The following is a 26,979-nucleotide window of genomic DNA, read 5'->3' as shown; positions in this document are numbered from 1 at the left end:
GAAGGAAACAGGCATCAAAATCCAGGAGGCACAGAGAACACCCCTCAAAATCAATAAAAATAGGTCAACACCCTGACATCTAATAGTAAAACTTACGAGTCTCAGAGACAAAGAGAAAATCCTGAAAGCAGCTCGGGAGAAGAGATCTGTAACGTACAATGGTAGAAACAATAGATTGGCAACAGACCTATCCACAGAGACCTGGCAGGCCAGAAAGGACTGGCATGATATATTCAGAGCACTAAATGAGAAAAATATGCAGCCAAGAATACTATATCCAGCTAGGCTGTCATTGAAAATAGAAGGAGAGATAAAGCGCTTCCAGGACAAACAAAAACAAAAGGAATTTGCAAACACGAAACCATCCCTACAAGAAATATTGAAAGGGGCCCTCTAAGCAAAGAGAGAGCCTAAAATAACATAGACCTGAAAGGAACACAGACAATACACAGTAATAGTCACCTTACAGGCAATACAATGGCACTAAATTCATATCTTTCAATAGTTACCCTGAATGTAAATGGGCTAAATGCCCCAATCAAAAGGCACAGGTTATCAGATTGGATAAAAAAACAAGACCCATCAATATGCTGTCTGCAAGAGACTCAATTTAGACCCAAAGACACCCCCAGATTGAAAGTGAGGGGGTGGAAAACCATTTACCATGCTAATGGACACCAAAAGAAAGCTGGGGTGGCAATCCTTATATCAGACAAATTAGATTTTAAACCAAAGACTGTAATAAGAGATGAGGAAGGACACTATATCCTACTTAAAGGGTCTATCCAACAAGAAGATCTAACAATTGTAAATATCTATGCCCCTAACATGGGAGCAGCCAATTATATAAGGCAATTAATAACAAAAGCAAAGAAACACATCGACAACAATACAATAATAGTGGGGGACTTTAACACCCCCCTCACTGAAATGGACAGATCATCTAAGCAAAAGATCAACAAGGAAATAAAGACTTTAAATGACACACTGGACCAAATGGACTTCACAGATATATTCAGAACATTCCATCCCAAAGCAACAGAATATACATTCTTCTCTAGTGCCCATGGAACATTCTCCAGAATGGATCACATCCTAGGTCACAAATCAGGCCTCAACTGGTACCAAAAGATTGGGATCATTCCCTGCATATTTTCAGACCACAATGCTTTGAAACTAGAACTCATCACAAGAGGAAAGTCGGAAAGAACTCAAATACATGGCTAAAGAGCATCCTACTAAAGAATGAATGGGTCAACCAGGAAATTAAAGAATAATTTGAAAAATTCATGGAAACCAATGAAATGAAAACACAACTGTTCAAAATCTTTGGGATGCAGCAAAGGCAGTCCTAAGAGGAAAGTATATAGCAATACAAGCCTTTCTCAAGAAACAAGAAAGGTCTCAAATACACAACCTAACCCTACACCTAAAGGACCTGTACAAAGAAGAGCAAATAAAGCCTAAACCCAGCAGGAGGAGAGAAATAATAAAGATCAGAGCAGAAATCAATGAAATAGAAACCAAAAGAACAATAGAACAGATCAACGAAACTAGTAGGAGCTGGTTCTTTGAAAGAATTAACAAGATTGATAAACCCCTGGCCAGACTTATCAAAAAGAAAAGAGAAATGACCCAAATAAATAAAATCATGAATGAAAGAGGAGAGATCACAACCAATACCAAAGAAATACAAACAATTATAAAAACATATTATGAGTAACTCTATGCCAGCAAATTAGATAATCTGGAAGAAATAGATGCATTCCTAGAGATGTATCAACTACCAAAACTGAACCAGGAAGAAAGAGAAAACCCGAACAGACCTATATAACCACTAAGGAAATTGAAGCAGTCATCAAAAATCTCCCAACAAACAAAAGCCCAGGGCCAGATGGCTTCCCATGGGAATTCTACAAAACATTTAAAGAAGAATTAATACCCTATTCTTCTGAAACTGTTCCAAAAAATAGAAATGGAAGGAAACTTCCAAACTCGTTTTATGAGGCCAGCATTACCTTGATCCCAAAACCAGACAAAGACCCCATCAAAAAGGAGAATTACAGACCAATGTCCTTGATGAACATGGATGCAGAAATTCTCACCAAAGTACTAGCCAATAGGATCCAACAATACATTAAAAGGATTATTCACCACAACCAAGTGGGATTTATCCCTGGGCTGCAAGCTTGGTTCAACATCAGCAAATCAATCAATGTGATACAATACATTAATAAAAGAAAGAACAAGAACCATATGATCCTCTCAATAGATGCAGAAAAAGCGTTTGACAAAGTACAGCATCCTTTCTTGACCAAAACTCTTCAGAGTATAGGGATAGAGGGGACATACCTCAATATCATAAAAGCCATCTATGAAAAACCTACAGTGAATATCATTCTCAATGGGGAAAAACTGAGAGCTTTCCCCCTAAGGTCAGGAACACGGCAGGGATGTCTACTATCACCACTGCTATTCCACATAGTATTAGAAGTCCGAGCCACAGCAATCAGACAACAAAAAGAAATAAAACCATCCGAATCGGCAAAGAAGAAGTCAAACTCTCACTCTTTGCAGATGATATGATACTTTATGTGGAAAACCCAAAAGACTCCACCCCAAAACTGCTAGAACTCATACAGGAATTCAGTCAAATGGCAGGATATAAAATCAATGCACAGAAGTCAGTGGCATTCCTATACACCAACAACAAGAGAGAAGAAAGAGAAATTAAGGAGTCGATCCCATTTACAATTGCACCCAAAACCATAAGATACTTAGGAATAAATCTAACCAAAGAGGCAAAGGATCTGTACTCAGAAAACTATAAAATACTCATGAAAGAAATTGAGGAAGACACAAAGAAATGGAAGAACGTTCCATGCTCATGGATTGGAAGAACAAATATTGTGAAGATGTCAATGCTACCTAGAGCAATCTACACATTTAATGCAATCCCCATCAAAATACCATCCACTTTTTTCAAAGAAATGGAGCAAATAATCCTAAAATTTGTATGGAACCAGAAAGACCCTGAATAGCCAGAGGAATATTGAAAAAGAAAAGCAAAGCTGGCGGCATCACAGTTCTGGACTTCCAGCTCTATTACAAAGCTGTCATCACCAAGACAGTATGGTCCTGGCACAAAAACAGACACATAGATCAATGGAACAGAATAGAGAGCCCAGAAATGGACCCTCAACTCTATGGTCAACTAATCTTTGACATAGAAGGAAAGAATGTCCAATGGAAAAAAGACAGTCTCTTCAACAAATGGTGTTGGGAAAATTGGACAGCCACATGCAGAAGAATGAAACTGGACCATTTCCCTACACCACACACAAAAATAGACTCCAAATGGTTGAAAGACCTCAGTGTGAGACAGGAGTCCATCAAAATCCTAGAGGAGAACACAGGCAGCAACCTCTTCGACCTCAGCCGCAGCAACTTCTTCCTAGAAACATCGCCAAAGGCAAGGGAAGCAAGGGCAAAAATGAACCATTGGGACTTCATCAAGATAAAACTTTTGCTCAGCAAAAGAAACAGTCAACAAAACCAAAAGACAACCGACAGAATGGGAGAAGATATTTGCAAATGACATATCAGATAAAGGGCTAGTATCCAAAATCTATAAAGAACTTACCAAACTCAACACCCAAAGAACAAATGATCCAATCAAGAAATGGGCAGAAGACATGAACAGACATTTTCCCAAAGAAGACATTCAAATGCCCAACAGACACATGAAAAAGTGCTCAAAATTGCTTGGCATCAGGAAAATCCAAATCAAAACCTCAGTGAGATACCACCTCACACCAGTCAGAATGGCTAAAATTAACAAGTCAGGAAACAACAGTTGTTGGCAGGGATGCGGAGGAAGGGGAACCCTCCTACATTGTTGGTGGGAATGCAAGCTGGTGTAGCGACTCTGGAAAACAGTATGGAGGTTCCTCAAAAATAGAGCTACCCTATGACCCAGCAATTGCACTACTGGATATTTACCCCAAAGATACAAATGTAGGGATCCGAAGGGGTACGTGCACCCTGATGTTTATAGCAGCAATGTGCACAATAGCTAAACTATGGAAAGAGCCAAGATGTCCCTCGACAGATGAATGGATAAAGAAGATGTGGTATATATCTATATAATGGAATATTATGCAGCCATCAAAAGGAATGAAATCTTGCCATTTGCAACAACGTGGATAGAACTGGACGGTATTATGCTGAGTGAAATAAGTCAATATGAGAAAGACATGTATCGTATGATCTCACTAATATGAGGAATTCTTAATCTAGGAAACAAACTGAGGGTTGCTGGAGTGGTGGGGGGTGGGAGGGATGGGGTGGCTGGGTGAGAGACACTGGGGAGGGTATGTGCTATGGTGAGCGCTGTGAATTGTGTAAGACTGTTGAATCACAGACCTGTATCTCTGAAACAAATAATACATTATATGTTAAAAAAAAAGAAGAAGAAGAAGATAGCAGGAAGGGGAAAATAAAGTAGGGGAAATTGGAGGGGGAGAGAAATCATGAGAGAGTATGGACTCTGAGAAACAAACTGAGGGTTCTAGAGGGAAGGGGGGGTGGGGCGATGGGTTACCCTGGTGATGAGTATTAAAGAGGGCATGTACTGAATAGAGCAGTGGCTGTTATATGCAAACAATGAATCATGGAACACTACATCAAAAACTAATGATGTAATGTATGGAGATTAACATAACATAATAAAATTAAAAAAAAAAAAGGAAGAAAAAGACATGGTGGGAATCAACTGTTTATCTGCCAGATCAACTCCACATTAATTCTCCCACAGAACTTCCCTGGAGGGTATGAAGTGTTCAAGATTCCTAAGAAAATGGAGACAATGGATATACCAAGCAATGTAATTGAACCGTTAGAACGTATTCATGGGGAAAGACTGAAAAGTTAAGGGAGCCAGAAATTCAGAAGATCCAATATTTATTCTCAAAAATCTATTCTCACATAAAATGAATCATAAAAAACTCATTTTAACTGCTCACAATTTTATCAAGTGTGTTGTGAACTAGATTATGCCTTGCACTGTACTGCTTAACGCAACCATTGTACCCCAAGCTGTCATAATTACATACCCATCTCTTCACCTATTTTAAGTTAAATTTTTAATCATACTGCTAGCCATAATACTTAATCAAAATACTCATTTCAAGAAATGATGGAGGATGCCTTGCTCCTAGACCCTCATGAAAGATCAATCAAACAATCAATGGATAGATTAGATAAATAAAAAGACTCTTCTTGCAAAAACTATTCCAAAACAACATTGTCTATGTTACTTTGACCTTCAAATGTCAGTTCCTTGGCTTAAAAATAAAAGCACAAACATTTTATTAGCCCCTGTCAGAAAGCATCTAGAAGCTAACATGTAGAATTAGCAGATTTGAATGTAAATTCTTAGAAATTGAGTAATGTGGGTGGGTTAATTAAATTCTCTGAATCAGTTTCTTCAACTATAGAATGACCATGATTTAGGGTGAGTAATAAATGAGAAAGTGTAGATAGAGACTATCACAATATTCTGCTCATAGGAAGTCCTCATTCCAACTTGGAATTGGTATTCCAAGTTCGAATACCAACTTCTCTGTTGGTATTTGAAATAATGGTGCTACTACTATTAAAAGAAAACCTGTAACCCTGTCTCTGATTTCTGCCAACAATGTGGTCAATTTTTATACTTCTCTGTGCTCACTTTTGTAGTCCACATTATGAGAGGCTATTTACAATCTCTGTGTCCAATTTTTAAAAACTACATAAACACTGAAAAATGATGGTACTACCAAATTAGAAATAAAGATGGTAATAGCTCAAATCATTCCATTTCATGTTAGTCACAAGAGTGAAATTGTCCCATCATCCTCTCTTAAAAAGCTCTGTCAAGGAAAGGAGGATGGTGGGTGTGTGTTTGGCACTGCACTACTTTGGCCATCTCCCACCATCAGCATCATATAGAATACCAGAAAAAAGAAAATTTACTACTTATTCTCAAAACTAATAGCTCCTGGGCACAGAATGTAAATAAATAGATGCGTTTAGAAAAGTCTATTAACATAGGTGAAAGGCATTACAGTTTTCTTTGTGTTTTGTAGAAAGTAGTAACTTTTTAGGGCTACATGTAATGTTATTAAATGTGATAACTATTTAGGGATACATGTAATGTTATTAAATGTGATTGAAATTTATCCAAAATGGAATACGAGGAAGAAGCACAAAATGACATGAGCAAGGTAATCCCAGATGCTCCATACACCCTTGGGTGAGGACCAATTTAGTCTTGTGGTCATTGTTTCTTTGCTGTTACTCTTCAGGTATTCTTGGCCAAAGCTTCCATCATTTTTCTTTCAATTCTTCCTTATATTCACGCAAAAGCGTATCATTTGGAAACTTCCACATAAAAAGCCCATTGGAATACTCACAAAAGACTGTCACCTCATAGATTTTCAGTGAAAATGACAAATATATTACGGTTAATGAGAGAAAGCTACATTAAAGTCTAAATGTGTGTGGGGGAGCCATTCTCATGCATAAATAATAAGTCAACTATGATGAATATAGAAATAAACTGCAAAATATTGTGTATGTAAAATTAACCTATATTGAAGACTGCATGAATTATGGGCTTCCAACAGTTTATCTGAGTAATAAGAACCCTATCAAGATCTCTCAAATCAGAGAGAGTTGGGGGAAGGGCAGTGGGGGATGGAGTGGGAGCTGAGCACTTATCCTGAGCTGGAGGTCTCCCTGAGCAGGTAGCCCATGGGGAACTCAACTCCTGGTTTATAACAACTGCAGGTGTAAGTGTCTGTTAGGTAGACAGCAAGAACTGTGTTAAGATTTTCTCTTCAGGGAGTCATGGTGTGGGCAGAACACGCGCCTTGCATAGCAAACTCCTAATGACCAAAATGAGCAACAGAACACCATCACAGGACATGCTGGGGTTCCCTCACGCTCCAGGCTTGGAGCCTGCCCTGTTCTGCTAGGGACTAAAGTGGCAATTGGCAAGATAAAACTAGATAAAACTGGACTGTGTTCATCCTTCATCTTGGCCCACAGGATTGTATGGGGACCCATACACAATCTATCAGAAGACACCTCAAATTCCAAAAAAGCACAGCAGTGTGAAAATTCAAGCAAAAAATAATGATGCTCAGAGGAGTGGGGAGTGATGTGAGGATGCATAATAATTATAACTCTATGGGAAAGAGTTGTTATCAACTTTTCTTTTTTTGCTATCAATTTTTCAATCTGTTTCTTCATTTCTCATGTTTAGACTGCATAATCTATGGGGTTCAAATTTGAGCCCTGCCACTTACTAAATGTGTATCTTTGGGTAAATAATTTTACTTATCTTTGCTTCATTTTTTTCATCATTAAAATGGGGGCTTCTTTTGTATCTACTTCACAGGGCTATATGAGGATTATTTGCAAAGTGCTGAGAACAGTGCCTGACACACAGTGAGCATTAAAAAAAATTCTGTTGTTATTTTCATTCTTTTAATAATTACTAAGTTAAAAATATGTATTATAGAAAATTGGGAGAATACAGAAAAACACTGGCAAGAAAAATTGTGCATAATCCTACCACAATTTGCAGTGGATTGCCTTCAAGTTATTGTTTTAAAAGCTCATATATTAAGTGTAAACATATATTTTACAAACTTGGGTGACCATACAGTACTGCTTCACATATTTTTGGTCACTGTAATTATTCATGGCTCTGTCCTTCATTCTCTAAGTATCTTAGGTTAAATGATAAGTTATATGGCCACCTGTTCATACCATATATGCTACTCTGAATCCTACATTTTATTTAATATCAAACAATAGTTGCCTTTCAAAACATTAGGTATTGTTCCAAAATTTCATGTGTAACAAGTTGTATACAGTATATGACTGAACTATATTTAATCAATCAAACCATTATCTTTTTTAAAAACAAGAAAAAATATAGATATAACATTACTAAATGTAAAATATAAATTTCTTAAAATTAGGGTAGCCTGGGTGGCTCAGTTGGTTAAGCATCTACCTTCGGTTCAGGTTATGATCCCAGGTTCCTGGGATCGAGTCCCGTGTTTGGCTCCCTGCTCAGTGGAGAGTCTCCTTTCCCTCCGCCCCTCCCTGTGCTCTCTGTCTCCTTCTCTCTCTCTCTCAAATAAATAAATAAAATCTTTAAAAAATTTTTCTTAAAACTAAATACCCTTGTGGTATTATTTCTATCTAGAGAATAGATAGAAACACAAACAGTACCAAATACACATAATTATGGAGTATATGATTAAGACCATTTTTTATATCAATCAGGAAACTTCAGATTATTCAATAAATTCAGTTAAGAGAATTCATTAGCTCTGTTTTTTAAAGTATTGTTCTTAATCTCTAAGTACACACGAACATAAATTTCAGATAGATTATGACTATATATAACCATATGTACACATATGGTAAATAATAAACTATAAAGACAATAAAATTTTAATAGCTAAATTAATAAAATATTTATTTCATTTCATGGTGAAGGAAGTATTAAACATATGAACTACATTTTAAAGTAACTGATAGATTTGATCACATAAAAGGCAAAATTTCTGTATGTGTCAAAAAAACAAGTAATAAATCAAAGAGCAATCTAGAAAAATATATGATAGTGCATGATTTATTATCCTCAAAATAACAAACTCCTTTAAAGAAGACAAAAAATTACCAGACTTGAAAGTGAGCAAAGAAAAGAATTTAAAAATTCATAAAAGTAGAAATGAGATTGATCAATATACAAATGAAAAAGTATTCAATTTTGCTGGTAATCAAAGAAATTCTATTTAAAACATTGGTGAGATATAATTTTCCTTATAAAATTATCAACTAAAAAATACTATTCAGTTCTGGTGAAGGAAAAAGTAAAATCAACTTTCTCCTAGTGTGTTCATAGAAATATAAATTAATATAACTTTTCAGGAGGAAAAGTTATCAAAGTGTATTAAAAGTTCAGAAATGTATTCTTAATAACCTGTACCACAAGATATGCATGATGCCTATCAATCACTGTAATCATGAAAAATTGGAAATTCACTAAATGATCCAGCATAAAAGATTGGTAAATAATTTATATGGCATGCATATAATGTTATATTCTTTAAATCAATAGTTTAGAAAAGGATAAGATTATATTATGCTGTGGGAAAGGTCATAATATATTAAGTTACAAAAAAAAGCAGATTACAATATATGTATAGAATGATCCCAACTTTGTTTTTGTTTAAATATTTTATTTGTTTGACAGAGAAAGTGAGAATGAACAGGGGGAACTGCAGAGGGAGAGGAAGAAGCAAACTCCCTGCTGAACAGGAAGCCCAGTGTGGGGCCAATCCCAGGACCCTGGGATCACGACCTGAGCAGAAGGCGGACGCTTAACTGACTGAGCCACCCAGGCGCTCCAGAATGATCCCAACTTTGTAAGGAAAATTAGTATATTATGTAAGGAGATGTTAGACTTTAATTCTTCCTACCTCAGATTTGATTAGAGTGTCAATATAATGGATAATAGATAATGAAGTGTGAGACTAATAAACTAATTGCAGAATTTATAAAGGAAATAATCAAATAATCTAGACCCATTCCAGAACACTTGATCTCCCTCACTGGCTCTGAAAATATAAAAGGGCAGGAGAAAGATGGGTAAGAAAGCCATCTTGGTCCTGAGAGTCTGATGACAGAGGCATATGAATGGCTTGCTCTCCAGATCATGTTGGGATGACAGATATGTTAGCAGGTCCTGTAGACTAGCTGTGGACCACACAAGAAAGATAGGATGCCGGCTGTCTGAAGACCAGCCTGAGAGGCTCCTGAGCAGGCCTAAGGCCAGTCTACCATTGTCCCAGGTGCAGCAGACCCTCAGCAAGCCAGGGCTAAATCAGGGAAAGCAGCAGTTAGTTAGCTGGGAGGACAGAGCAGAGCAGAGAGGCTAAGGGAGGCAAAGACAGTTGTGCTTCCCTCTGGCCCCAGATACCCTGCCTTCAATGTATTGATTGATTGTGCAGTATTTCCACAGGGAAATTATAAAATAGTTGGGACTGCTATGCACTAAAATGATTATTACTGGTTATTTCTGAATGATGTGATGTTGGGAATTTTTTTTCTTTTTTATAAGTATATTTATCTTCCTAGTGTTCTAGAAACGGTGTGCATTTGCATGTTTAATTGGTAAACATTAGGTATTTTGCACAAATTAGAAGGGTAGGTTTGAAGATGACAGCAATTGAATGAAAAAGCCATAGATCTGAAAGAAATGATAGACTTTATGAAATTCACACAGGCACGGTCAAAATCTGACCATTCTTTTACTTCTCTTTCAAGGCCAGAAAATGGTAGTAAGAGTTACAGATTTTATATGGATCCATTCTGCTAACAATATTTTTATGGCTACTGGAGAGCAGAGAAAGGTAGGGGACTTAGGTATTCTAAGAAGATTCCAGTCTAGAAGACACCCCCTCTCATCAGTATCAACTAATGGACCAGGGTTAAGTGGTGACAATTTATGCTTTGTGCCCTCAAGAAACTTCTTCCTCTCCATCTAACTTATTAATGGAAATTTCCTTCCCAGGACCACGCTGCACAACTTCATAGAGAGTCCTTCTCATTCTAGTGTGAATGATCTTTATAAAGTTGGGCAGTGTGCAGCCAGCATGCGTAGCCACCGGACCCCATGTGAAAAGCTCATTATAATGCTCCCTCCTAGATAAGCCTTTCGTAACCAGCCCAAATCTCCCTCCTTCACTTTACGCAAACTTTTATTTCCCACCCATTTTTACGATATTTCCTTAAGCTGTCTTGTCTTTTATGTGTGTGGGGCTCCTGGCATCTCAGAGGGCACTCTAAGAGCAGAGCCTGGTTTCTAACATCTGAAGAAATGAAAGTGTGAATGTAAATCACTACTGTAATAACCAGATTAGGCCTAACATGGGATTGCTTATGCTAAGCCCCATGACAGCAAACCAAAACTTAACCAAGTTTCTATGCTGTGCTCTCCCAGAAAAGGAAGGCCAAGATCAATCAATCCGTGCTTACTTGCTCAGCACAAGTTACCTGACCTGGCTCCAAGATTTCTCTTTGCTTTGTATAAGGAAAGCAACCCTGCTTTAACCCATCAGCAAACACCCAGGGTAACTTCCTTATTCCTACTCACTTTGGTCTATAAAAGTTGCTCACCTTCTACCGCTCTTTAGAGATCTTTTTTATCTGCTACATTGGATGCTGCCCCATTCAAGAACTGCTGAATTTTTATTAGATCTGTAAATTGTGGAAATTTTTCTTTGAACAGTTCATATGGACTGGATCCAGAAGTTCTCTTCTATCCTCCCTTGGTGGAGACTAGATGACTCTGCAGACTTGTCACCTGCAGCCAGCCATGAGGACCCTGGTTGTCAGATCCCGATGAAGAGAGGAAGTCACAACTACGTTTGGGAATGGCTACCTTCAGCCACAGGAGGACCCTCGCCATGAATGGGCATTTTCTCCACCCCACATCATTCTTTGATTCCATTCTGAATCCATTCTCCGGAGCCGCTCACAGGCTTCCACTGGCCAGTGATGACTTGAGGATCTTGATGATAACTCAGGTTGGCATGTGCTCCTAAGAGAGGAGACCCAGGAAAATGTCTGCCTGAATCCTTGACCCCCTTATGATTCTTCAGTTCCCTCTGGTTCTGTTTTAAGGCTGAAGATGGTACCTGACCTGGGTGGGTGCAGGTGGTTAGGAAGAGGAAACCGGACAGGAATGTACGGGTTGATCCTGTGTTTGTGGGAAACGGGACTGGTTCTGCAGCAATTAGAAACTGTCTAGAAGATTGTGAGGCTTCGTGGAAGTTGCCTGCTGCTCTCCATGGGCAGGGCTGGCTGGCAGATACACGCTAGTATGGTATGCTACATCGGCTGGTGCTGGCTCCTCCATAGACAGTCATGTCCTCTGGATCCTGACCAAAGTCTGTTCCTCTTACCACCTTCCTTCTGAACCCGTGCTTACTATTCATCCTTGTGATCAGAATGTGGCTTCTGTGTACTGAATCCGTATGAGGGTTTCATTCACCTGACAGTTATATGCAGCAGATCTTTTTTCAAAACCTGACATCAAGGCACTCTATAAATTTGATTCATGTGTGTATACAAGTCTTCCTGAGTGGGGTTAACCACAGGTTCTCTGGCGGTAAAAAACGAGTTTTTGGAATAGCAGGTCTGAGGACCCACCCTGGGGCCATGGTGTAGACACCGGTCATAGCAGCCATTGAGCCTTCTCATAGTCACATCCTGGTATTACTTCCCCAAATGCATGTGATCTGAGGTTTTATTCATTTTTTCAAATTAATTGGAGAGATGCACATTTCCGATCAACTCTGCCTTGCCTTGGGGAGAAAAGAATGGCAGAGGCTTCTAACCCACTATTAATTGGGATTTCACTAAAATACAGCAGGCATTTGGCAAATGGGGAGAGAGGGAGGAAAGAAGAAGGGAGAGAAGAGAAAGGAGAAAGGAGGAAAAAGAAGGAGGGTGTTGGAGGGAAGCTTATTTCCTGAACGCAGAGTCATTCGAGGATATCATGTGCAGCAAATTAAACGATCCTTCAGCAAGAATTTTGACAAGAAAATTTCATTAGGGATTTAAATCTCTATGGAAGCTCAAGTTGCTGCATTAAGATATGAAAATTGTGCAAATATTGTTCCTCAGAATAATGTTTGCTGCAGGTCATTGAGTTTCAGTCAATGAAACTGAGAGTGATAAATGTCACAGTGGCAATAATGGGAGGAAGGAGGGGTTGGGGGGGGAAAGGAGAGCCCAGCAGTCGAAGGCTCAGGCCCTGGAGTCATCTGGATCAGCAGTTAGACTCCAGCATTAACTAGCTGCGTGACCTTGAGCAAGTTTAACACCTCTGAGGCCTAATTTCCTCATCTATAAAATGTGAGCAGTTGCCAGTCACTCTGCTAGACTGTGACTGTGAGGGTTTAATGAGATAATCCAAGTAAGACCTCCTGGCACAGTTCCGGGCACACGTGGGCTCTAAACACATATTCGTGTGATTATACTGATGAGTCAAGGCGGTGGGCTAATGTTCATCCGGCACTGGCTTCTCGTCAGTCTGGGTTACAGCAACCTACAGCAATAATAATCACCCTTTTCTGGGTGAAAGCCTGAGGCTCAGGGGCCAAGTGAATCTGCCAAGGTCACAGGGGTGTAAGTGCTTCCATTAGAATCATGCCCATGCTTATGTATCAATGTGTTTTTCTCCCTCACTAGATGGCAGGGGCCTCAGAGCCTAAACTCTGCGTGTACCTTTGTACTAACAGAATCTGGCCAGTTAGATGGTCCTTGGTGGATGCTCAGAAAATACCGATGGGGTGAATTCAGGACTGCATAAATAAATGGAGGCACGAGTGCATAAATGGTGCTATCATGCTTTTCCCATTTATTTTATTTTATTATTTTAAAAAAGATTTTATTTATTTATTTGACAGAGACAGAGAGAGCACAAGTGGGGGGAGCAGCAGAGGGAGAGGGAGAAGCAGGCTCCCCGCTGAGCAGGGACACAGGGCTCGATCCCAGGACCCTGGGATCATGACCTGAGCTGAAGGCAGATGCTTAACCAACTGAGCCACCCAGGCACCCCTCCTTTTCCCATTTGAACTCTGTCTCCATGGGGACTCATCCATTGGGTTTCTCAATGCTTTATTTTTTAGTTTTTATTTCAAGGCTTTCTGGAGCTCTGACTCACATAATCTTATGCCATTTTATAGGAAACAGGAGAAAAAGGGGGAAAAAAATCCATATACTTCCACAACCCAAATACTGAAAGTTCCCTTTCAGCATTTCAGGATATATTTTATTTTTTTCTACCATTGGACCAAGGGATGTTCCTACTGCAATTTTATATGAAAATAATTTTCTATGTTACTGTTTCACCTAATAGGAATATTTCTTACAGGTATCATTTTAATGGTAATTTAATAGAACATTATAGATATGCCATATGATATTTCACTTAAACATAGTTTTGCTGTTGGTTTTCAGCATGTGTCCATTTTTTCACCATTAGAAATACAGCTGCACTAAATATTTTTACACATATAAGACCTAGGTTTTCAGGCTAGTGACTGTGGTTATGAGATCAGTTTTCTTGAAGGAGCACAGTCCTACTGGTAGGCCTCATCCTCAGTTTTGCAGAGATGGACTATGATATCTAAGTGGATGGCAAGGGTTTTATTAGATTGTCTAAAGAGAGATTATTTCACCTATTTTGTATCATATGCGAGCCCTGCCCCCATACCTTGTCCTCTATCCTATTGATAGATATTCCATGGCTATATATGACAAGTAAAAAGGAAGGAAGGAGAGAAGGAAGAAAGGAAGGAAAGAGGGAGGGAGAAGGAGAGGGAGGAAAGGGAAGGAAGAAGCCTAAAGGGAAGATATAATGAAAAAAATAGAAAGGAAAGGGGAGAAGAGAAAGGAAGTAAAGAGAAAAGAAAGAAGAGGGGAAAACAGAGGGAAACTAGGTACATCAGCCAAAATAAAAAAAAGAGGAAACAAGAAGAAAGAAATTAGCAAGCCCATTCTTCCATGGGCTTTGCAACATTCCAAATCCATGTCCCCAACCACAACCATACGTTTGAGACATCCGCTTAGCGAGCGGAAAAATCTCAAGATGAAACAAATATAACACACTCTAGTAACTGTCCCCTATTAAGGTGATTCCTAGACACCAGTGCAGGGCGAGTTACATTTGCAAGGAAATGAGTAGGTAAGATTGTATTGTAGCTCATCTTGCCAAGATAAAACACAATTAAATGAAATTAAACAGGGGCGCCTGGGTGGCTCAGTCGTTAAGCGTCTGCCTTCGGCTCAGGTCATGATCCCAGGGTCCTGGGATCGAGCCCAGCATCGGGCTCCCTGCTCAGCGGGAAGCCTGCTTCTCTCTCTCCCATTCCCCCTGCTTGTGTTCCCTCTCTCGCTGTGTCTCTGTCAAACAAATAAATAAATAATCTTAAAAAAAAAAAAATTAAACTTTTCCTTTTCAAAAACTTTGCATTTCCTAGGGAAATGTAGGTTAAAATTTGGCACCCAGGGTGGGGGTGGGGTACAAAATGCAAAATATGCATTTTGAGAAGATGTTGAAAGATAGTTAGACATGTTCATTATACAGCAATGTGCTCACAACAGGACAACTTCTGTCATCAATACACAATATTTTGTTGAAGTTTGTCTTATGCATGTTCGGTATTCAAAAAACCGTAACATTGCCTTTGTAATTTGGAAATGCCTGTCATGATTCTCACTGAACTAAATTGCTGATTCGATAAAAATCTCCTTTCCATAGTGGTGATTCAACTGTAGCAGTCATTGAAAGAGCAGATTATTTACAAATAAAGCAAAAAATTCACATTTGATTAGAATTGGCCAGAGTAGTATCAAATGTTACCTTTTACTTCATATAGAAACAAAAAACTAAGGATTAGCAATATTTCTTAGTGGCACATTGTCTTCTTTCATGAATGAAAAAAAGAATTTGCCAACTGTCCGGGAATCAGTGATATGCAAATAGTGTTGCTAAAGATGGGGTTTTTTTACAGTTTAAAAACTTCTTATATAATTTTAGATGCCTATTTTCTTACTTTAGTAAGTACGGTAAAGGTTAATAGGCTTAATATTAACACAGTTCCAAGCAAAGGGTAAGGACCAATGAGACTGTAGTTTCCATAACATTCTGTTAGGTCAATAATGAGCTCCGTTGTTTCTATTTCCTCGCTTTCATAATGGGTGGTGGGGGGAGTCTGAAAGCTAAGGGAGCAGGGTTTGCTGGAGTTTCCAGTGTAGGTCAGTGGTGGAGCTGAATCTGGAGACCAGGTCCCATCTCGGGAGAAGACCAGGCCGAGACTTAGACCAAGTTAGTTCTGAGCGAGAGCTTTGAACGTTAACGCCTGTCCCTTGGCAGCATTCAGAGACAAATGACCGAAACACAGCCTTCAGCTGAGTTAGCAACCGTTGCTCAGAGTAAGCACTGCCTACATATTGTGTTAGAGAAAGAAGAAAAATGCTTGACCTACTTGGATCCGATAAGATGGAATCAGTTTTCGGCAGAAATTGATCACAGCGGACTCCTTGGTAGCCTTCTTTGCACCTGAGACAAGGGGATAAATGACAAACATACGCATGTGGTTGTGAAAGATTTCAACAAGCAAAATAGCCATCAATTACACAAATGTGAGAACAGTACATTCATGCTTTTGCATTGTTTGATTCAGTCTTCTAACACTGAGAGACGGATTTTAGCCTATTTATGTGCAGAAAACCCAGCACGGCTTTGCTTTTTTAGTTTTAGACGGAATACCTAACGAGCAAATTGAATAGCATTTTAAGATGGCCCTCGAAGCAATGTGAGTAATAGTTATCTTCAGATTCTAATTCTGAATGCAGGTATATGCAGGTCTTTTCTTTATTCAATGCACTAGTCTCTCAAAGGCTGCAAATGCCCTTTCAGTAGCATATTTTAAGGGTCATTTTGCTAATAAAAAATCATTTTCTGATATAAGTGATCAAATCTAATCAGATTTGGCTACTGTTTATCTTCCTCGTGTTTTATTAGTTTGTTCATTTGCTAATTTTACCTTTTTTTTTGATGTAGCTATTCTTTAAGTCAGCATCGCCTAACTGCTTGGCCAGAAAAAACAGCATTTATTTTAGATCTCCTAAGATCTGAAAGGCATCTATGTCTACATGCAAGGTCTCTGTGCATTCCCTCTAAACTCATATTTTTCCCTCCTTATTTTTCTCTTTTATATTCACAAACATGTGCAAACACTGGACAAGGCAACTTTCCTGAGGTGGGTGCAATTTGGAGGCCAGGAATATGCCTGAAAGCACCCGCAATGAGGCACGTCACCTCAGCCCTGCCAGTCCTCTGTCGAGTCTTCACACAGCTCACTCCTTCAGAGCTGCGTGGCCACCTCAGACAGCCTCGGCTCATCAGCTGGCAGTTCAAGGAACAAACACAGGCGATGCCCCCACTCCTGCCTCTGTAAGCGGGGAGGTGGCATTTAGTGGTCTGCTGGAAGCTTAATCTGTCATGCTCGAGTTAAGCACGGAAGCATCCATTGTTGCTTGTGGGATGAATCTGTCCTACTTACACAGGAGGAAATTGTGCTGCTAGCATAAAAATCAGATTTAAAAAACAATCCTCTGGTTGTTAGAAATCTATGAAATTGACAAAAGAATTCCAAGAGACTGTTCTGTCAGAGACGAGAGCTGTGAATTCTTTCTGAAGAATATGCTTTGTTTTTTGGGTGTAATAAAGTATTAGATAAGGTCTGTTGCAGTGGGAGCAGCAGCTGAAGGGCGCGGAGGTAATTTTACTACCTTTCATTGTGAGCCAAATTGGAAGTCAGGTGATCGGGCAGGCTCTCTTTAGCACCTTCTTAAGCCTGGCATTCTGGAGTGTATTTGGCAATTTTCCTCGTTGACTAAGAACAAAGACTCCTGATATATGGATACCCCAGATACCCAACAGGCTATTGAAAAAATTTGTTTGAGCAGCCACATATTTTCATAACTTTTTTTTAATTCATTTATTGCACTTGAAATAAAGCAGGCATATCACTCGGTCTGTAATGGTAGAAAGTCAGAAAATACTTAGGACCGAATCACATTTGTTATGAAAAAATAAATTCCTGCTCTCCAAAAGCGGTCGTACAGCTATTCATGTGCCTTTGTTCAGAATAACCAGAACCACAGTGCTTTAATCTTCATTTCCCCAGAAACGATGAGTTATGGGCTGGGTGTGTGCTATGGTGTGCATTCACGTTTTTGGAGGTTTTATTTCCAACATATGTGGGAGATTTGAAGCGCACTTTTCTCTTTTACTCTTTGCATCTTCATTTAATATGAAAATGGTATCCTAGGGAGATGGCTGCTTTTAAGGGAAAGTGCTTTTTTGTTTTGTTTTGTTTTGCTTTTTAAGGGGTTCTTCGTTACTTACAATGCATTATTCCATTTGTCTGTGGAAAGGAAACTATGAAAAGATGTTTGACATTTTTCTAGGCTTAAACTGATTTTCTGTGGGTGTGCGCCCACTTTGAAGAGCTCAGGCCTCATGGGGTATCTGGAAAACAGCACAGCAAGGGCCTTCAATGCGGCTTCATCCCTGTGTGCTGCAGATAGTCAGTGATGATGCTGGAGGAGACCAAGCCAGGCTAGGAAACCCCCCACAGGCTGTGTGACTGGCTAGGTAGCCAGTCCTGCTCCTTTGTTAAGCAGGCAGTGTCTCTGCTAATTGGTTGCTGGGTTTTAAGAATGACACATTAAAATTTCCATTTGAAAATCACACATATGTTACCTTGGTAAGTTCAGACCCATCCAGATATGAAGACCGAATGGGCCAGCAGGTAATGCCAATGCATCAGATTGAATTCATGATGATATTAAAGACATAAAGCAAAGCAAAAAAAAAAAAAAAAAAAGTCAAGACGCACATCTATTGCACTGATGGAGTTTGGTGGGCTTCTTTGGAGAAATATCATTGTATGTTTATTTTGGTTTTGGTTAGTCTTGGGAGGATTTTGAGAGTGTTTTTGTTCATTTTTTAAGATGTTTGCTTTTTGAAGAATACAGGTATAACAGAAATTCATATAATAAAAAGGTATTTGTTCATCTAAGATAGCATGACAGAATTTATAAAATTTTAAAAATACATGTGTAATCTAATGATAAATGTTTTTTAAAAAGCACAAATCTTCTCTTCCCTAGGTTAATATTCTATTTATTTTCCTATCCTTCATTGCTTTCAAATCTCCATTCAATTCATCCAGTCCCTGTTCTATGAATTTCTTTATCCCTTAGAAACATCATATCACAGTGATCGTATTTAAAAAAATCCCAATATTCCCTGGTGGTTTTCCAGGTAAGTTCTGATTCTACAGCTGAATGGTGTAGGAAGAGGGAGTAGGCTCAGGACAGGAAATACAGTCAAGGATCACAAATAGTTATATAAAGAAAATGGGAGAATTATTATCAACAGTGAAACAACCACAGAACACACTCAGTCTGCAAGAGCTAAGACATTTTACCTTGAAAAAAAATTAGTCTTAAATTCTGTGTTTATCTACTCTGTGGTGAAGGAGAGGTCACTTCTGAAACCAGTAAGTTCTTGATCATGTTGTTTGCTTTATTTCCAAATTTAAAAGGCAGAAGGGAAGGACATAGTTGAGGAAACAATGTCCAAAGCAAGGTAGGGCAGGTAAGAGGTTGAAGGGAGACTGTATTAGGGTAACCATGGATAAGAGACCTCGGGCTGGCAATGAAGTGGGGGGAAGAGCTTGGAGACCGAGCCCAGTATCTCTCTGCTGGTGAGCCTCAGGGCTGAATCACAAACGAGGGTCCTGACTGTCTACAGGGATAGGGCCCGTTGTGTAGTTTCAAATGCAGACATCTCTTTTTCTACTTTTTAAATCCTTCCAGCTTGACCCTCGCCCCCCCATCTCAGTTGTTCAGCTGTATCTAAAATAACAAGTTCTCCCTTCTATTCATCTTTCCTCTTCTATATTATCCCTGAGAAAAAGCCCAGTTTTAGTGAAAAGTTCTAAAAAACAATCCTTGGGCGAAAGAGAAGAAGAGAATAATACCGGCAAAGATGAGAAAATATAACATGCATGATTGTTAGCTGGATTTCAATACTTGCTTTGTCTGGTGTGGTAAAGAAGAAGTGGTCAACACATCACCCAGCCTGGATGTGAAGGACCCAAAGGAAGAGACTTGTAAAATGGTCAATCACTTGCTGATGTTCCCACAGAAATCCCACTGCTAACTTCAGACCATTCCCATCTCCTCTCTCATAATACTCTATGCCAGCTGATTTCTTTGAACCCATTTCTTGAGTAACAACTACACTAGTGCTTAATCATATTAGTGACTTTGAGTGAAAATTAAAGAACTCTCACTTGTGACCAACAGCCTCCCTATATTTCCAGAGGATTCTTCCATTTTCCCTCTTCCTTTTGTTAGAAAAACAAAACAAAATAACACAAAAACAACCCGAAAACTGTGCCACTGAGGGAACTGTACTAGCCTTACTCAACATTTGTTGGTTTCCTGGTCATATACTCATTAATGGAAGGTGTCATCATTGTTTCACTGCACTGTTCTCCAGTCCTACTCTGTTTTTATTGTCAGGGTATTGATTATGCACACGGACGGCCCAGCCAATACACGGTCTCTAAGCACATGTCTTCCTCTTGTTTATCACAATGATTCACAGTGCTGAGTTTATAGTCTCACTTCTCTGCTTAGTATTTGCGTAGATGTACTTTACGCAAATCATTTAACATCCCTGTTTCCCAGTTTCAACCCAAATAAAACATGAGCGATGCCAGGAAGGAGAAAAATGAACAAGCAAACATTGTTGATATTCTACACATGCATTTTGGCCATTTTTATGACTACAGGCCTTATACCTGCCATATCTTCAAAGATGTATTTGACATAATTTATAGAGAGAAACGTATGAAGGATAGAAACATGTTCAAATGTTTGCTTCAATCCCCGTGTAGTGCCTGGTCTCTGCATTCACTTTAGAGAAAGTATACATTGCTTTCTTGTTGGAAACTTGATTTCAGACATAAAATTTGAACTAGCAGAAATCAATTAACTTCACAAGAGAAAAGGTGGCAAAATGTGTGGGTTGTTTCCTGCCCGTATCAACTTATATTCATAAAAAAAATGACAATTACTCTTTGATGTTACAGGAAAGTAGACACTTTGTCAGTGATACACAAGTCTGACAATTTTAAGGAGCCTATTAACACTGATTTGAAAAAAGAACAACCCCTCCAGGTATTCTTCTCTATCTCCTGCCAATTCTCTTCAGCCTCAATGTCAGACCTTGGTTGGGGAAAACGGAAAGCTCATTCGGCATTTAAACTTTACATTTTGGAGGCAGGCTGGTTGGGAGCACTGCCTGGTTTTAAATCCGGGATCAGCTGTTTGCCGGCTTCTGTGCCTCCTTCCCTTCATATGTAAAATGGAGGTAAGAATAGTAGCTCTCGCTTAGAATTATTATTAAGAATAAATTATATAATACCTGCGGTTCATGGTAAGCACTCAATAAATGTTTGGTTTTGTTTTTTTTTTAAATATTCTTGGAATTTGAAATCATCATCACAGTTTTTCGAGTGGGGAAACAGAATCCAAAGGTTAAGTATCTGATCCCCCACATCTCACATCCAATAAGTATTTGAACTAGAGGCAAACTTAGCTGGGGATGACTTTAAAGTCTTCACTTGATCCCTGGCATTTGCTGACATTCTTCATGGAATATCACAGGAATTTCCATTCTTCATGGAAAAACAATACATAAATCCTTATATGCCCAGCTACCTTTTCCAAGATTAGTATTTGAAAATTATGGCCCAAATATCATGAACTGAAGCCATTATTTAACAGTAAGAATTAAAGACCTAGATTTGTAAGTTATTATCCAATCTCAAAATGTTCTTTTTTTTTTTTTTTAAAGATTTTATTTATTTATTCATGAGAGACAGAGAGAGAGAGAGGCAGAGGGAGAAGCAGGCTCCCAAGGAGCAGAGAGCCCGATGCGGGACTCGATCCCAGGACCCTGGGATCATGACCTGAGCCGAAGGCAGATGCTTAACCATCTGAGCCACCCAGGCGCCCTCTCAAAATGTTCTTAAGCAAACCATGTCACAGAAACTAGTCACTGATTTAAAGGCAAACTTCTTAAGCTTCATGTTAATTTAAAAGATAATCACTGGGGATGCTCAGTCAATCATCCGACTCTTGCTGTTGGCTCAGGTCCTGATCTCAGGGTCGTGGGATCCAGCCCCACTGTCAGGCTCCCTGCTCAGCACAGAGTCTGCTTGTCCCTCTCCCTCTGCTCCTCCCCTACTCGCATTCTCCTCTCTCTCTCTAATAAATAAAAATAAAGTTTTTTAAAATAAATAAATAAATAAATAAATAAATAAATAAATAAATAAATGGTAATCACCAACTATGGATGGGAAGACTCTTCCTGGGCACTACTATTAAAGAATGATAATGACATCTCTTGATTTCAGACTAATTTTTGATTTCAGTCCTCAGTTAAAAATCAAAACCAAAACCAATACAAACAAAAACACAGAATAGAGTTCAGCAGGACAAGTGAATTGCCCAGCATTGAAAAGATGGGGAGTACAGGAGCCAGAATTCCCTACCAGGTCTCCATCTGAATGCAAATGGGTGTTGGATGGACCAGGAACTTTTTCTAGCTAAGGGTCTGCTGCCTACAGTTATTAATGGTGTTAGAGCACATTGCCTTCCCTGCCACTCACTGTTGAAGATGAGATCTAGGTCTGGCTATGGAGAATACTGAGAAACTGATTAGTGTAAGCTTTCTTTAGCTGGCTTTAAAATTTAATTAAGTGGTCTTATTTAAAAGGAGCACTAATTAAGACAGCAAGATCTTTAAGTTAACCGATTGGAATTAAAATTACCTACAGATTGGCTGTAGGTACAGCCTTTCCAAAATCATTTCAACTATAACTGAAAGAATTTGGAATTGCATTATTTTAAACTGCAAACCACCTTCAAACTCAAGAAAATTTTCCAGTGTGTTATCGATAGCTTTCAAAAATATCACAAATTCCATGGCTGAGGCAACTGTTGCTTATAATGTCATTCATCTTACAAGTATGATGTTTCCTGCTAATGAAGTTTTATCTGCCATCTTAAGAAAGTGTAGAGATTTATTTTTGAAAATTTCCCTTTAGCAAAGTTTGAATTCAAAAGTAGAGGGAGGCCAATTATTTCATCATAAGACTGCTATGATTTCAGAAGTGAATCTGAAAGCATTTGCTCAAAACCAGGAGGCGTGCTGCATTCTGTTAATATTTGGGCCCTAAAGACAGAAATGAAAAGAATGATTGAAAGTCTGAGAAGTAAAAAAATTTTACAACAAATATGTATCAGGGACTTGTATTCAGCAGCCACCCAGACACTCCATTGGTCAAATCACTGTCACAGAGACAGCAACTCATTTACATCAAGTCATTTTACTCCCTGATACGGCAATTCATTTTTGGACAATCAGTGGCTGAGGAGTTCATTCTAAATTCATGTTTTGGCTTTTATAGAGATTTCTGCCCCTATTTGGTCAAGAGCCTCACCTCAGACTTACTATGTCATTGGCAAAATTAAAACACATAACATAGCATGAGGGTGCTACAGAGGTTAGGGTGTGTAGCGATATTATCCAACGCAGCTATGTGGGCTGAAAAAGTCATTCTATCTAATTTAGCTTTGCTTTTACTGCATCTAAAATAAACCATAATCTCTTTTTAGGCTAAGAAGGTAAATAAAGGAGTAACATATTGGCATTCTTGCAGAAAGACTTTATATTTCACTGTCACATTGGAGGTACTAAAATACTAATTTCCCTTCTCAAGAACGAAAGGATTGGTGGGAGGGTAATAAGGACAGGGGGAGGGTAGATGGAGTTTTGTTTTGTCAATTCAAATTTGATTGAGAAAATGCTACATTACTAATTTCCTAGCACACACAAAATCTGTTTTGACAAATGTGAGATTCTAGTTTTCAAGGGTGGTAGCCTGTTATGGTGGAAGAGGCATGTCCTTTGGATATAAGATGATCCCCAAGTCTGCCACACAGAAGTGTGACAGAGGTCTGCGGTTGACCTCTCTGAGGTCTCAGGTGCTCATCTCTGTCCTAATTCAGCGTATGTTTGGGCCCGTGTGCACACACTCAGACATGCAAGCACAGACACATGTCACCCCTCTTCCTTGAAAATATGTCTAATAATCAGAAAATTTAGGCAGACAATTTAGGTTCTAACATAAAAATCAGCAGAGATTCAGGCTCTCTTCCCCTACTTCCCTAGTTAATGGAAAATTCCCCTGACTGCCTTTGATATTTCCCAGCCAAGAGAGGACCGGGATTTATTGTCGCATCCACTCCCTATGATTCCTCTTTATTATTTTCACTTACGATGTTTTAAGATTGAGAAGTTAGCCAATCACAGACTTTCTCTGATGCTTCAGGTCCAACATCAGCAGATTCCTTCACTTGTCTCTACTTGCTTGGAATTAGGAGAGCAATTGACACACATGTCCAGACTAGTCAATGGAAGAAAGGTAATGACCATCCTTGTCCTCTCACAGTTCAGCAAGAAATATAAAACTTAGCCAGAGTAAAACATTTTAATGTTGCTATCAGTCATCTTGGGCCACCATAATAAAGCATCACAGACTGGGTGGCTTCAACAACAGAAAATTATTTTCTCCCAGTCTGGAGTGCAGAATTGCAAGATCAAGGTGCCAGCAAGGTTTGTGTCTGGTGAGGGCTCTCTCACTGGGTTGCAGATAGTCACCTTCCCACTGTGTCCTCACACAGTGGAGAGAAAGAGCTCAATGCCTCACTCTCTCTTCCTCTTCTTGACTTTTGATAAACAACAATGTTTTATATAAGTGTGTCACATATATAATATTTGGAACACACTCATTCTAAGAATGTATTCATTCTTTACGAGCACTTCAAATTTAACTGGGTGTGCTGTATTTTATTCTCTAGATCTGGCAATCACAACTGTATGACAGTAAAAGAATGTGAATAATAATAGAAGAACCATCAGTAAGAACACCCAGATTAAAGTCAGTGTATAATAATTTTGCTATAACTATATCCTGTTGTGATCAATTTAGCAATCTCTTGTTTTAAGGATAAGGAGCCTGGGCACATTATATTTACTTCTATCAACCACAAAAGGGACATAATGAGCTCAGAGTCTGGAAGGGGGAAAATATGAATTTCAATAGCTAGCTCTTAAATGGCCACAGCATTGAAAGAATATGTCAAGAATGTGATGAAGAGCAAATGAAGTAAGGTTGTTTGTAAATGTTAGGTGCAGATTTGTGACTTGATTGTGTGGATCACTAGCTACTACTTTGCATAAATTCTGAATTAACTGTAGGAGTATGCTGGCCAGCAGCCCAAGTGAGACCAAAGGAAGAAAGAAGGCATTCTGCTTCATTCTGCATCTCCCTTTCCTGAGTATAAATTTAATACACATACTATAGCAATTGAAAAGCAGTGAACACAGATACGTAACATAGAGCAGTGATAACCTAAAAATCCAAGATAAGACATAAGAAGACACTCTTCTGGAGGACTGTGAGGTCCTTTCTGGAATTCATGGTTCTCAGAAGGAAACAATGAGAGAGTATGTTATCAACAAGAGATCAAAGAGGCCAGCCTTGTTCCCTGCCTGTGTAGTGTGGGTGATTCCCTGCAGCAAAGCAGTACACAGCTTGATAAGGAAGAGTGAAAAGAAAATAAATCTGAGAGATAAATCTTATTTAAAAGGCATCTTTATGATTGGCATTATAAAGGAGAGACGGAGCTCATTAGCAAACGAACTGATAAAACCATTCACAGCATGCTTCAAAAAGAAGTGGTAATAATTATTGTCTCTCTAAGAAAGGGGGCAAAATATCCACACAGTGTCATTCACAAATCCCTTTACAGACATCACAGAGCAAGCTGCAAAAAGTCCCACAGCTTTCTGATTTAATTAAGTGAAGAAGGCAAGGAAAGATTTTTACAGTTCACACGCCTGGATCATAGAAGGTTCTACATGAAACATGATTTTTTTAAAAGCCATTTTAGAGACCCCTAGAGTTTGCTGAACCGTCATTCAACAGCATAATTTTCCCTGTTTCTCCCAGGATATTGTACAATTGACTAACAGGGTGCAGCATTTCTACCGGCGAAAGGAAGTGGGCAGCTTTGATCAGAATTCACAATAATGTATCTCCCTTGTGTGATAAATGATTTACTGCTGAGGATAAATGGATATAATCTTTCATTATGTATGACATTCATCAGCAACAAGGAAGCTTTGGACTAAATGGAAAGTGATTTCATATTAAAAGCTTCATGCAACTCAGACTGAGATGAAAGTGAGGTCTTGCCTTGAAAAAAAAAAGTGGCTCAGGCTTGTAGGTTTAAATGGATGCTCAGTCAAATATAATCATTACTCTAAGTCTGAAAATCTGTTAGGAGGAAACCAGGGAATTATGTGACTAGGTCAACCTCAATTTTGCATAAAAAGCCCCATTTCTTAACCACACTATTCTGTTTACTTAAATGTGTCATTAAGACCAACTTTGAGGACTGAGAATAGCCAGGGAACCAGGTAGGGAGGAGAGAGAGGAGGTGGGGTGGGGTGGAAATGACTTAAATTTCCATTATCATAGAGAGTCAATGCACCATTTTCAAAGTAGATAAATCAAGAAAGAGAGACTTAGTATATTATTTAGAGATATGAAGTTAACAACTAGGAAAATGCCAAATGAAAATGGTTTAATAAGCTTGCCTGTGTGTTTGGGGAAGGAGATGCAAGCTCAGGAGTGGGAGAGTTGGTGGAGAGGGATGAGACCAGGGCTAGTGGCTTTTCATTATAAGCACGTTTGTATTATTATTATTTTTTAGTATACACTTAGATGATGAAGCAATTTAAATGTAGCAAATCATTTCATTTTAAAAATGATTCTAGTATTTTTTTAAAGATTTATTTATTTATGAGAAAGAGAGAGAGAGAGAGTGGTGGGAGGAGCAGAGAGAGGGACAAGCGGACTCCATGCTGAGTGCGGAGCTCCATGCAGGGCTTGATCTCAAGACCCTGAGATCATGATCTGAGCTGAAACCAAGAGTTAGACGCTTAATGGATTGAGCCACCCAGGTGCCCCAAAATGATTCCTGTTCTTGGTTTTATTGACTTTTTAGGACCCAGTTGTAATATCGCATCTTTATTTGCTTTTCTTTCTTTTTCTTTCTTTCTTTCTTTCTTTCTTTCTTTCTTTCTTTCTTTCTTTCTTTCTTTCTTTCTTTCTTTCTTTC

At 38.9% G+C, this 26,979-nt stretch overlaps 1 protein-coding gene across 1 annotated transcript in view; it reads right to left on the bottom strand.

Annotated features, from left to right (window-relative positions):
- The window catches only part of NRG3 (neuregulin 3), a 1,018,029-nt gene that overhangs the window by 214,333 nt on the left and 776,717 nt on the right, over positions 1 to 26,979 (bottom strand). The window contains 1 exon segment of the mRNA XM_032423542.1: positions 16,125 to 16,198. Within this exon segment, the coding sequence (XP_032279433.1) occupies positions 16,125 to 16,198 (74 nt within the window).

Source organism: Phoca vitulina, unplaced genomic scaffold (genome assembly GCF_004348235.1).
Source record: "Phoca vitulina isolate PV1807 unplaced genomic scaffold, GSC_HSeal_1.0 scaffold29, whole genome shotgun sequence".
Lineage (NCBI taxonomy): Eukaryota > Metazoa > Chordata > Mammalia > Carnivora > Phocidae > Phoca > Phoca vitulina.
Note: the sequence above shows the minus strand (reverse complement) of the source record. Positions and strands in the feature narration are given on the sequence as shown.